The sequence below is a fragment of the Somniosus microcephalus genome, chromosome 5 (genome assembly GCF_052327205.1).
Source record: "Somniosus microcephalus isolate GS21.2 chromosome 5, FLI_Smic_1.0, whole genome shotgun sequence".
In the NCBI taxonomy this organism is placed as follows: Eukaryota; Metazoa; Chordata; class Chondrichthyes; order Squaliformes; family Somniosidae; genus Somniosus; species Somniosus microcephalus.
This window is the reverse complement of record NC_140991.1, coordinates 293,362,027-293,374,305: the sequence shown is the minus strand read 5'-3', so window position 1 is coordinate 293,374,305 and position 12,279 is coordinate 293,362,027. Positions and strand designations below refer to the sequence as shown.

The window sequence follows — 12,279 nt, the reverse complement described above, 5'->3', positions numbered from 1 at the left end:
TTTTCAAGGCATCACAGAAACTCCCAGATGATTCATTTTTCTCGGCGCCCTGAGGAAGTTTCAATATTTGATGCGCCTCTTGTTAATTTTAATTAATTGAGATTAACAAGACAGCAACCATTAAAATACGCTGCCGTGTGTTGCTTTTTTGCATCGATCAAAATAATAATGAAGAAAAGAATTCAAAAAGAAACTTGCCTTAATGGCCACTCACTCCTACGGAGAGTATAATTTGTTTGGTTCGCAACCAAGTCTGTGAAAATGAATGGAAATGTACATAAGAGATCACTCGGAGCCGTTCAGTAAAGTTCAGATTAGTAATTATTGATTAAATACGTGTTTAAAAATACAGAACAGAGCTGCGAGTTGTTTTAAAATACTCGCTGGCTGAACGATGTAAACAACCTGCTTTGACTTTTCTCAAGACTTTGGCTCCGCCCCAAAGCTTTCAAGGCAGCCGTGTTTCATAATCTGATCTCTCTCATTTCAACACGCACAGGCGTTTTTCAATCACTTCTCACGCGAATCCGATTCCTGTTATTTAACTTTTTTTTTGATAAGATCGCCCTTTTTTCCCAAATCGCAGAGATGAAACCAAAGGATTGTCAAATCATTGCACGCCACACGCTAATAGGGTTTGTTATCAAAGCTTTTATTCGAAAATATAAGGCTCATGCGTCATTTCATAAACAAAAACAAAAACAAAAACCACACACAACAAATCACCTGCTTACATTGGCAGTGGTCCCGTCTTTAAGTAACAGTACTGAGATTTATCAAACTTAATTCGCTCGATTCGAGCGTTGTCATCCGACGTTCTACACAAGACATTTTAAAACCACAAAATATAAGCTGTCTGGCCCATCTGGTTACCTTTTGTTTGGAAAACAAAGTTATAAATATTTGTTTTATTTTTAAAAAAAAATCAAGATAACTACTTATTTGGCACTCAGTGATGCCATCGTTTGCGGCAGAAATGATCCGATACCCAGTTGATCTCACACTTTTACTACCTGTTCAGAAATGATTGATAACTTACTATAATCCCTGTAATATAGTGGTCCTTTTGGTAAAAACCAGAACAACTGGTTTTGTCGATATACAGAAAAGCAGACAAATATTTGGGACAAATAATATTCGCACCAAAGCGTTTGTCAGGCTGATAGCGGAGCTCGGGGGGCGGGGGAACACTCTTTCTATAAGGTTCTAAAAACAAAAGTGCACAAGAGAGGCTCCACTTCTCTCCCCCTTGGAATTTTCTTTCCCCATCTGCTAAACGATGAGCGATTCGATCTTGTAGGGATGGTAGGGGTGAGGGTGCATCGCCGTTGGCACTCCGATGCAGGAGAAAGTCTCCGAGCTCGGAATCTTGTCCTGAAAGCATTTTGCTGAGAAATGAGACGCTCGGTGCTCCAGCAAGCCCTGCTGGGGGACGGGGAACCTGTAGGGTTGCAGCATCGAGGTGGCCCCGGGGCTCATGGAGAACAACGATGGCACCGGGACAGCGGGAGAGTAGGAGATGAACGGATAAGGTATCAGAGGTCTGCTGGACCAGAACAGTCTGGCAACGCTGCCGGAGACTTTGGTTTCTGACATCTTGTCCTCTCGCCTTTGAAAGGGTGTGCTCAAGATGCTGTCAATGGCAAACGAGCTGGAAAACTTGGCGCTGGGTCCTTCTTCCTTGGTGGGTGCTGAGATGACGCCGGGCATGACTTCCATGTGTTTGTCGCCCGCCCCGGGTTCCTTGAGGATTTTGCGGCCAATGCGCTTTCTTCTGCGGCGGAAGACCCCGTCTGCGAAAGTGTACTCACTGTTGGGGTTCAGCATCCAGTAGTTATCCTTGCCCCAGGGTCTGGATGGATCGCGGAGGACCTTGACGAAGCAGTCGTTCAAGGACAGGTTGTGGCGGACGGAGTTCCTCCAGCCGGTGTAAGTGCCTCTGAAGAAGGGGAATTTCTTCATCAGGTAGTCGTTGATCTCAGCCAAAGTCAGGCGACCGGTGGCAGAGTCCCTGATAGCCATGGCGATCAGGGCAATGTAGGAGTACGGTGGCTTGGGACGCCTGGTATAAGTCTTGGTTTTGCTCTCGGAGCCCGAGTTAGTAGGTGCCGGGCTGTTTGCCACGCAGTCTCCATCAGATCCCAGCTCCTCTTCTACTGAGAGGGGCGAGGGGACACTGCCCTCCGAGTCACTGCAAACTTCGGCCGGTTTATCTCCAAACCCCCTCTCCGCGAAAACTTCCAAGTTCATGTTTCGGTCGGTGCTTTATCCTTTCCCCTCACAGTTACTTCCGCAAACCCGATGAGCAGCACAGGTATCAATGACTTTGAAAGACTGAAAGTCCTGGTATTTTTTTTTTTAACAATCAGAATAAATTGTTCCTTTTTTCCCTTTCAGACAGCTGCTGCCCGCCGCGAAGTAGGCAACGTTGTCTTGGTAAATGACTGGAAAGCGGAGATCGCTTTCGGTTGAGGTTGTTTAGTAACCGTCTCAGGCGCCCAGGTAGTTGCTTTCTGTCAGGGACAAACCCCTCAAGTCTCCAGAGACTCGCTCAGACCTGAGTAATATCAGCACTCGACCCAGCCATCTCCACACCTCAGAGAGGGGGGGAATCATAGAGACACTCGCCAAATCGCTCCCCATATTCGTCCACCCGCCATGCAGCTGTTGATGGTCATTGAGAGAATGTTAATATAAATCGCGAATATTTTAAAACGGAGTAACTTAAATAAATGAGTGCTTTGAGATTTAAATTTACAGTACCTATATCTCTCCCCCCCCCCCCCACACCTGTTGCGTGGACTCTCCCAGGGCTGCTGTACGATTTGAACACCGTGAAATTGACTCGGTTTGTTTCATGAACACTTACAGTAAATAAAACAGGAGGCGTGGAGAAAGAGTGCGGAAACAAGATACTACAGCTCGCCAAGAGCCCCCAATGAAACAGCCAGCATAACAAGTGCAATACAATTTCTCCTCTCGCTTAGCCTTTATTATTAAACCAGAACTCCCCCCCAGAGATCGTCGAATTAACTTTATTCTTGATACTTCTCCAAATATCGTTTATTTTTAATGAATTATATTTCGGAGTTGCTAAGCAATCCACATTGTGTGGGGAAACAATAAGATAGTAAACAACCTGCACGTCTGGGCAATCATTCATTGCTATCTTTGGCGGCTATTAACTCTGTGCAAATCCTCGAAAATTAGAATAACTGCGATAACCGTGGGTTATCGCTGGGCAGGTGCGTGTGGGGTCCCCGCCGCTCAGTGATTGTTCTGCTGAAGTCCGGTGACAGTTTGCCCTCTCACGTTTCCATGTAACAATAACAAGTCTTTAAAACACGACCGATTATGAATTTGTGTGTGTTGTTTCTTCCAGCGTGACACCGCAGGGGAGTAAGTCGGATTATATGCGATGCGCTGTCCCTGTGTGTTTATTGATTTGACGATGTTAAGCTGAGAATGCGCGTGTTTGGTTTACAGTCACTTCATTTTCTTCTTTCGCAGGGTCATTCATTCCCAGAAATGTGTTAAGCGCCCAATTAGTTTGCCAACACTTTACTTATTTTTTTCAATTCAGTCATTGGCGTTTATTTAGACACATCATATGAAATCGAACAAAAATCTTTCCTGATTTACTAGTTACAGCCCATCGAATTATTAAATTCCTCAGCAAAAGCACTGTCATGTTCCAAATAATTATTAAGTGGTTGAACAGGTTTTTATCAGCGCAGTTTGTGTGGGTATCACCATACAAATAAATGCATTGTTATACCCTTCATTGCGCCAATGGGTCGCGGGGACAGACTGTTTATTCCTTGAACGTACGGCACTCAGTGGGAGCACAGAATGACACATTGTCGTCCCCGGCAGATAGTGAACGGGTGGGTGATCTCCGGGGTATTAAGCTTGGCAATTCCCTGGTGTATTCCTCTACCGAGAGGAATCGAGTTTGCCCAGGGATGCAGATTCCCGGCAGGTTCAATACAGGCGTGCGGAGGCGATAGATACAGCAGTGGAATTCAAAGCATTGAAAACAACAATCGGACCTGATAGATTCTGGAGGGGATAGTCTGTTAAAAATACGCGAACATGCAAACACACACAACCACACAGCAGAATGCGTGACATCAAGAGGACACACGAAAGATCTCTATTTATCTCAACATCTCAAGCTGATACTATATGTATGTAATGCAGCAGTTATCTCCAGATCATATTGTTTAATTAATGTGCTCATATTTTCACTGTGCGTGCTTTGCAATGGAGGCTGTACATGTCACTTCTCAGAACAGTTACACATTTCATCGAAATGTCAGATTGAGATTTCGGATCGCCCAGTTGCCCTCGGCAACACGAGAAGAAATGTGTTCTTCAGTGTTCCGTGTACCAATAAGATCCCGACTCTAACGCTGTCTTTAGTACCACATGGGGCCGTGGGCGTGCCCTGTTCTTGTTTTAGTTTGTGAACCTGTTGAGTTCTGGTTAAAAAAAAATGTCGCTTTTCCTTAAAAAACAAACCCCCCCTCTGGCCATTCGTGTCGTTTTTACTCCGGTATAACACCGACCCTCTCAATCCATCAGTGACGATAATAGTCTTGTCCCATCTTCCGATTTAGCTGGTAACACACTAATAATCAGCCATGGAACTGCGTTCGAGATTTATTTTCCCAGTATTTTCTTTCAGGTTTATAATGGACGTTTTGGATACGACGAATCGCGCATTTGCCTTCGGATGTTCATGAACACCCACCTCCCGCAGAGAAACGTGAGCAACCTAATGGTCCTAAACCTAAATGCGTGGAACTGCAGATTTTAAAAAAGTGGTTTTAAACAGCACTTACGCCAAATGATAAAATGTTTGCTAGATTTTGTGATTACAGTAAGTGGAGTACAGCTACGTCAGAAAACTTACTTCAGTACTGCTGTTACGCCAGGTACCATTGGGAGAGCAGTACCTGCCTTTAAAATGGAAGTTGCTAGCATCAAGTTATACTGCGCCTGAACACACTCACAGTTGTGGGGGGGGGGGGGGGGGGGACACTGTACACTTTCCCAAATGCAGGTGAAGCTTTTCACCTTGGTGAAGAGCAGGCTGTCCTGTGAGATATCTACTGACATTAACAATGTAAAAGCAGTCAAGCACACTTCTTAAACTTTAAGGGCACGTTTGCACTTTAAATTGCCAGTTTAGCACAGTTGGTAGCAATTTCACTCCCGAGTCAGAAGTTTGTGACTTGAAACCCCGCTCCAAAGTTTGAGCGTATAATCTGACCATAAACAGCTCATGATTCGTGCTGATAATCCATGAAAACATTAAAAAAATATATACTGGCACTTTGGAGCATCAAGCAGAGTAATGTTCCTGAGAACAGGCGAGTATGAGCAGAGTTCTGTTGTTATTGAGCAGAGTATGATGCACAAACTGGCAGTATAACAGGAAGTGTGTTTTTGTGTTACACGCTACGTTATGTGCTTGTAGTTGGCCTAGAAAAACATGGTAGTCACTTTTGGCCACAGCAAGATCCCACAAACAGCAATGAAATAAATGACCAGATAATCTGTTTTAGTGGTGTTGGTTGAGGGATAAATGTAGGCCAGGATATTGGGAGAAAGCCTCTGCTCTTCTTTGAATGCTGCCATTATCTTTTGCATCCACTCCAGAGTTTACACAGGACCTCTATTTAACTTCTCATCTGAAAGCCAGCAGCTCGGACAGTGCAACACTCCCTCAGTACTGCATCAAAGTGTCAGCCTCAAATATGTACGTAAGTCTGTGGACAACCTTCTGACTCATGGGCAAGAGTGCTACCCACTGAGCCAAGGCTGACACCTTGTGCAAAAAAGTGAGAAGAAGGGTTTGCTTGCATAGGGCAACATGTGCATCTCATTCCCCGTGGAAAGGAGACATCAGCCTCATAGGGCACAGAACATTTCCTGGTTCCAGGGTTACCAAATATACATGTATTGCACAGACCTTTGTGCCTAGCTACTGCATCCTGACAGGCAAAAGTGCACTATTGTCTTCTGGGATGGATGTGCTACTCGTAGCCATCTCATACAGCAGCACATTTACTTTGCCAACCATCACATTGGGGTTGCATATTGAATCACTTTATCACTTTCCCAGAGACTCTGCTTCATGCTTCCACATATAGTTTCTTTCACTTTTTGCTTGGCACTTCTTTCCCAGCCTATCTACCTCCCCGCCCCTCATCCCCCACTCCATTCCTGTCAAAGGCAGACAAATATTTAACATTAATTTTGAAGCTTTGTAAAGGCTGAGAACATAGTTCAGCTGCCTTTAAGTGCACACATCCCTATAAGTTTGGGCTGCTGGACAGATTTTGCACATCCCCCAGGAGGCTAGCTACTGGTGCAAGGTGGGCTGGGAATTAATGCCAATTATTAAAATGAGGCAAGTCTGCAAAATTGAGCATGGTCGCGGTAGCACTGTAGGCTGGCAGACAGCCATTCCTGGGACCGATATTCGAAGTTTCACAAAATCAGGGCCAATATTATGTATTGAGGGAGAATGGGGAGCTGGCAGACATATTAAAGGAATACTTTACATTAACTTTTATGAGTAAAGATGACAGACAAATTCCAGATCTAGTCAATTTAATTTCAGTCTCTGATAAAGGGCCATTTTTTTCCTCAAAACAAAAAGCAGGAGAAAGGCTCATTTTCATCATAATGTGTAACCTGCTGACAGAGTTGCAGGAAAGTGAAGGTTTAAAGCAAGTGGCTCCTAAGAATGTGATTTTGCTTCTGGTTATGAAAAACTAGCAGCTAATTGTGATGCCACTGCAATAACGACACATTAATACTTCTTCAAGCATCTACTTAGCGACTTAACTGATAGAAATGTCAGAAAGCTCCTTCATTTAGCTGTGGAATGTATCATTTTTGCACAAGAAGGCTTAGTGAAAACTGAGAAAAGCCTGGTTTAGTGTCCAGCATGTGCTTAGAACTTCCGCTCTGGAGAAATGTGAGCAGATTTTGGTGAGGTAGGTGGTGGGGAATGGCCCTCCCAAATATCGTAAAGAAGTGCCAGATGTAGCAGTACATCACTGAAATTTGGTTTAGCTACTTGGAAGACCTAGCTGGAGGTCTGGAAGAAGTACATAACTTAAGAAAGAGCACAAAGTTAAGGCATGGGCATTACTGTAAATTAACAGCACAGAACACATATGCACATGGAAAAAGAAGTAGTTGTTAAGGGTATATGTACAAGAAATGCTGTACTGATGTAGAAAAGTGTCAGAGAGGATGCAACAATTAAGGCAGTAGAACTAAAACTAGATGGATCGTGCACTTTACAGTATGCATGTTGTGATGAAATAGGGGATATACTGCAAGAATTAATTCCATGAGCCAAATTACTGTGTCTCAGTCCCCACTGCTGTTATGTTTAAACGCTAGTTGCACACAAATCAGGGGGCACATTACAGAACAGGTGGTAGACCCACTAATATAAAGCAAATCACTCTATATGAGGTAACAATATTTAATTTAAGAAGGCGGCTCACCACCACTTTCTCAAGGGCAATTAGGGATGGGCAATAAATGCTGGCCTTGCCAGCGACGCCCACATCCCATAAACGAATAAAAAAATATGTAGCAATGTCAGTGTAATTTGTAGAGAAGATTCAATTACAGAGGTGATAGGCACAGGAAGAACATATTTTATGAAATTTTCCAATTCTGCAATAGAGGTTTTAGAGGTCCAAACTCTTAAAATAAATCATTTCCAGTTTTACTTGAAAGATAGTTATGGCCAGACAAAAGGGCAAGTCAGAGACTTCACAGATGCCCTTACTTTAATGTTCGGACAGATCAGTGGGGAATATGAGACATTGTCCTCCAGCAATAGGATGCATGGACTAGATAAATGAAAATAATGAGACCAATGAGACTACACAAACAAGACCTCTGGCACAGATGCTGATCCATCAGGGTTAGTTGTAGATACATTTAGCAGGCCTTCTGGTAGCTGCCAATTGGCAAAAAGCTGGCCACCAGCGCTACTTTCTGGCCTAGGGCAGACTTATTAAAGCAAATGTAAAAACAAAACAGTCATTCATGAGAAACAGAGTGAAATGTGGAAGCAAAACATAATAAACACACTCACCATAAGTGCTGGAAAATGTAATAAAATCACTCCAGTTTTAATATATCATTCTGCGATTTTTTTCATTGGGCACAAAATAAAGCACCAGTTATCCAAAAGGCAAATAAAGTGGTTGATCTCAGATGTTCCTAATACATGTCTGGAAGGTCTTGGTAGTCTCAAAGTTGAAATATTAACAAGAGCCTCTTGCATTATCTCATTCCATTCCTTGATGATTCTAACTTATGTTCCAGCTCATAATCTAGACTGACCCTCAGTGCAGTACTGAGGGAGTGCTGCACTATCAATGGTGGATGAAATGTTCAGGTGGACATTAAGGACGCTGTGGCATTATTCAAAGAAACATGTGTCCTGGACAACATTTTTCTCTCAACCAACATCACCAGAAATAAAATAACTGGTTGTTCATTTCCTTTCTGTTCGTGGGACCATGTTGTGTGAAAAGTGGCTGCCACATTCACTAACATAACATATTCAACACATGAAGTTGTCCAAGATAGATATATCAATGGCCCAGAAATTAGGATCGGGGGCTTGCCGCGCGTGCAAGCCCCCGATGTGCACTTACCCGGCGCGCCGACAGCTGAAGCCTGGGCCTGCTTGGAATTCCTGTCACTGGCCCGGTTCAGCTGTCGGCGCGCTGTGCTTGCCTGATCCAGTGGCGTAGTTAGTTCGATGTGCCGGCTGGGATCAGGTGAGCACTGGGCAGCCAATCAGGGGAGGGGAAACTTCATTCATGAGTTTGATAGTAAGAACTGTCAAACTCATGAAAAGTACGGGCGCCCAAAACACTACTTAAACTTTAAATAAAATTTTAAAAAACATCCCACTATTTAAATGAACTATAAATAACTTTAAAAAAACTATTTTAAACAATTATTCAAATTTTTTTTTAATATATTTTTTTAAAATCGGGTCTAAAAATACACTTACCTTAATGTAAAGTCCTTAAAAACAATAAAGCTGTGGAAAAAATGTTATAATTTTAAATAATAGACCACTTACCTTAAAGAATCAAGTCCTTACGTCTCCTTTTCACATTTCTAAAAAGTTGAGGCCCTTACACATGGGCAAACCTGTAAAAAAGAAGAAAGTTCTGCGCGCACGCATTGGACCTCTGAACCCCTTGGAGGAAATGCCGGTTTCCCGCGCATGCGCTGTGCATGCTGAAATCCGGCACTTCCAACGGGCCCACGCGTGAGTACCCCATCCATACTCACATGTTGGGACCGGAATTACTGGGCCATTGTATATTGAATGAAGTGGGAGATTTGGAAGTTTCACCACTGCAGTGAAAGACATGAATAGTACGGAGGAGTTTTCTATGAGCATGCGTGTAGTGCCATTCGTGGGCATATCACCGTGGAGCAGATGGTGACCTGGGCACACACAGAGCATATAAGGCACAAAACTCACAGCACATATTACTCCAGGCAGTGGGTCTACTGCTACAGAGACAGCTGTCAGAGTTGTCTGGAGAAGCTGTGCCATGAGGAGGTTTAGGCTCACCACCAAGGTTGAGAGTCAATTGTGCCACCTGGTCCAAGTAGACCTGCAGGCACAGCTAACCATCTGGCTTACACTACCAGTGGCAGCAAAGGTTGTTTTAATATTTTTACGACTGTACTGCTGTAGCTATGTAAGAAAACTGAAATAAGATGGAGGAGTCACCATGTGTAAGGGATAATGGATAAATAATGCAGAGGTTCAGGAATGTTCTAAACAGAGGGCTCATGGGTAACCTCGTCAGACATAAGTGAGATCACTACAGACGCCAGTTAGCAAACAATGGGTCAATTAGAGAAAATGGATGAAGTAAGACGTAAACTAATCAAGGAGATGAGACAGGATGTGGAATAGGGTAAACTAATCATCAGGATGCAGGGACAGTAACAAATGTGTAACCAAAGAGATGGGCCAGATTATAGGATAGTATAAACCAGGAGGAAAAACCCCAGATAGAGAGCGACAACCTGGGAGTGACAACCTGGCAGCAAGAGACCTAGGAGCAACACTCGACAGCAGGGACCCGGGGACAGAAACCCTACGTAGAGGGTTGGGCAGAGATTGATCACCTCGGACCAAATCAGGGTAATATCTATATAAGCTGTGAGTCTTATATTTTGGAATTGTACTTTAAACTGCGAACGGTGTTTGTAAAGCATTTATTAAAGATAAATCTTTGTACGCGAAATCTGTTGCCTGTGTGTTTGTTCAGACCAAACTTACATTTGAACCCTAAAAGGAAAATTGCGAACCTATTTGTTCGATCTTTCGAACATCTAGCGAAATCTGAGTAACACCTGTGAATACACTACTACATTATGATCATACACTACAGAACAGGGGTTGAAGGGCTGGAGACCATGGGGCTAATGTAGGTCAACAAGGATGGGTGACGGGTACGCAGGATTTGGTGTAGAATAAGATACGGGAAGCAGCCTTTTGGAATCAAAAACACAATTTCTAAATTTGGGGGGGGATAGTCAACACTGAGGAGGGCTGCAACAAATTACAAGAAGGCATTCATAAACTTGCAGAATGGACAGATAATTGGCAAATTAATTTCAACACAGAAAAATGTGAGGTATTACATTTTGGTAAGAAAAATAAGGAGGTCACATATTACTTGGAAAATAAGAATCTAAATGGGGTGGAAGAGCAAAGGGATCTCAGAGTACAAATACACAAATCGCTAAAAGTAGCGATGCAGGTTAACAAGGTCATAAAAAAAGCAAACCAAGCACTAGGGTTTCTATCTATGTAATCCTACGTTAAAAAAAACACAGTACTACATTGTGTAACATAAAGTACAAAGCACGGCTTTACAATGATCATACTAAATTGTGATGTAGGGGATTTAAAAAAATTCATTCACGGGATGTGGGCATTACTGGCAACGCCAGCATTTATTGCCCATCATTAATTGCCCTGGAGAAGAAGGTGGTGAGTCACCTTATACAACTGAATGGCTTGCTAGGCCATTTCATAGGGCAGTTAAGAGTCAACCACATTGCTGTGGGTCTGGAGTCACATATAGGCCAGATTGGGTAAGGACAGAATATTTCCTCCCCATAAGGACATTAGTGAACCAGATGGGTTTTCACGACAATCCGGTAGTTTCCATTACTGACACTAGCTTTAAATTCCAGATTTATTTAATTAACTGACATGACATGATACCACACTATTATTGAGGTGTATGGCTTTTTGTTGAAGAGATGATGACCTATCCAATATAACCAGTAATGGAAGCTCTATCCCTCTCCATTCTGCCTGTGTGGATTAAAATACCTTCCAATCAAAAAAGAAATGCATGAATGGGAATATATTCAGTCATCTTTAGCATTATCATGATCACATTGAACAGCATAAAGCTCCCAGCAATCAGATATTCATTACATACTGACAGCTATATATCCCCCCTTCTTTGATGCAGCAAAGCACAATTGGTGCATTTATTTTTCTGTTTTCAGATTCCATGTGTACTGTTGTATGGTCCAACTGATAAAGTAGACATTTTTCATAGCTGTGAATGAAGTTAACAATTTACAAGGATATATATATAATATATATGATTGATAGCAATTTGCCAGGACACTTTGCGCAATTTACTAGATAAAATAAATGTAAAATACCTGATAAAAATTAAAGCTCAGTTTGGCTATTACATAGTTTGGATTTGTTCTCTTTGTGTATGGGGCTATGATCTTTGTAGATAGATACTAGGGGCTAATGTGACACTGTTACCTTGATACCCAACATTGGTAATCGAACTGTGTGACATGTATCACTGGTGGGGCGTGAGGGTTCTCCAGAGGGGACATGGTAAGGGATGAGGTAAACTTGAGGTGATCCAAAACTTGGCTGCCCGTGTCCTATCTCACACCAAGTTCCATTCACCCATCACCCCTGTGCTCGCTGACCTACATTGGCACCACCTCGATTTCAAAATTCTCATCCTTTTCAAATCCCTCCATGGCCTCGCTCCTCCCTATCTCCTTCAGCCCCACAACCCCCCTGAGATAGCTGCGCTCCTTTAATTCTGCCCTCTTGAGCATCCCTGATTATAATCGCTCAACTATTGGTGGCCGTGCCTTCGGCTGCCAAGGCCCTAAGTGTTGGAAATCCCTACCTAAACC

General features: G+C 43.0%; 1 protein-coding gene across 1 annotated transcript; it reads right to left on the bottom strand.

Moving 5' to 3' along the window:
• Nucleotides 1-631: 631 nt before the first annotated feature.
• On the bottom strand, nt 632-2,749 carry LOC147117809 (forkhead box protein Q1-like). Its single transcript, XM_085989138.1, has one exon. The coding sequence runs from the start codon at nt 2,248-2,250 to the stop codon at nt 1,273-1,275; it is 978 nt and encodes a 325-aa protein (XP_085845264.1). The 5' UTR covers nt 2,251-2,749; the 3' UTR covers nt 632-1,272.
• Between the last annotated feature and the right edge of the window lie 9,530 nt (nt 2,750-12,279).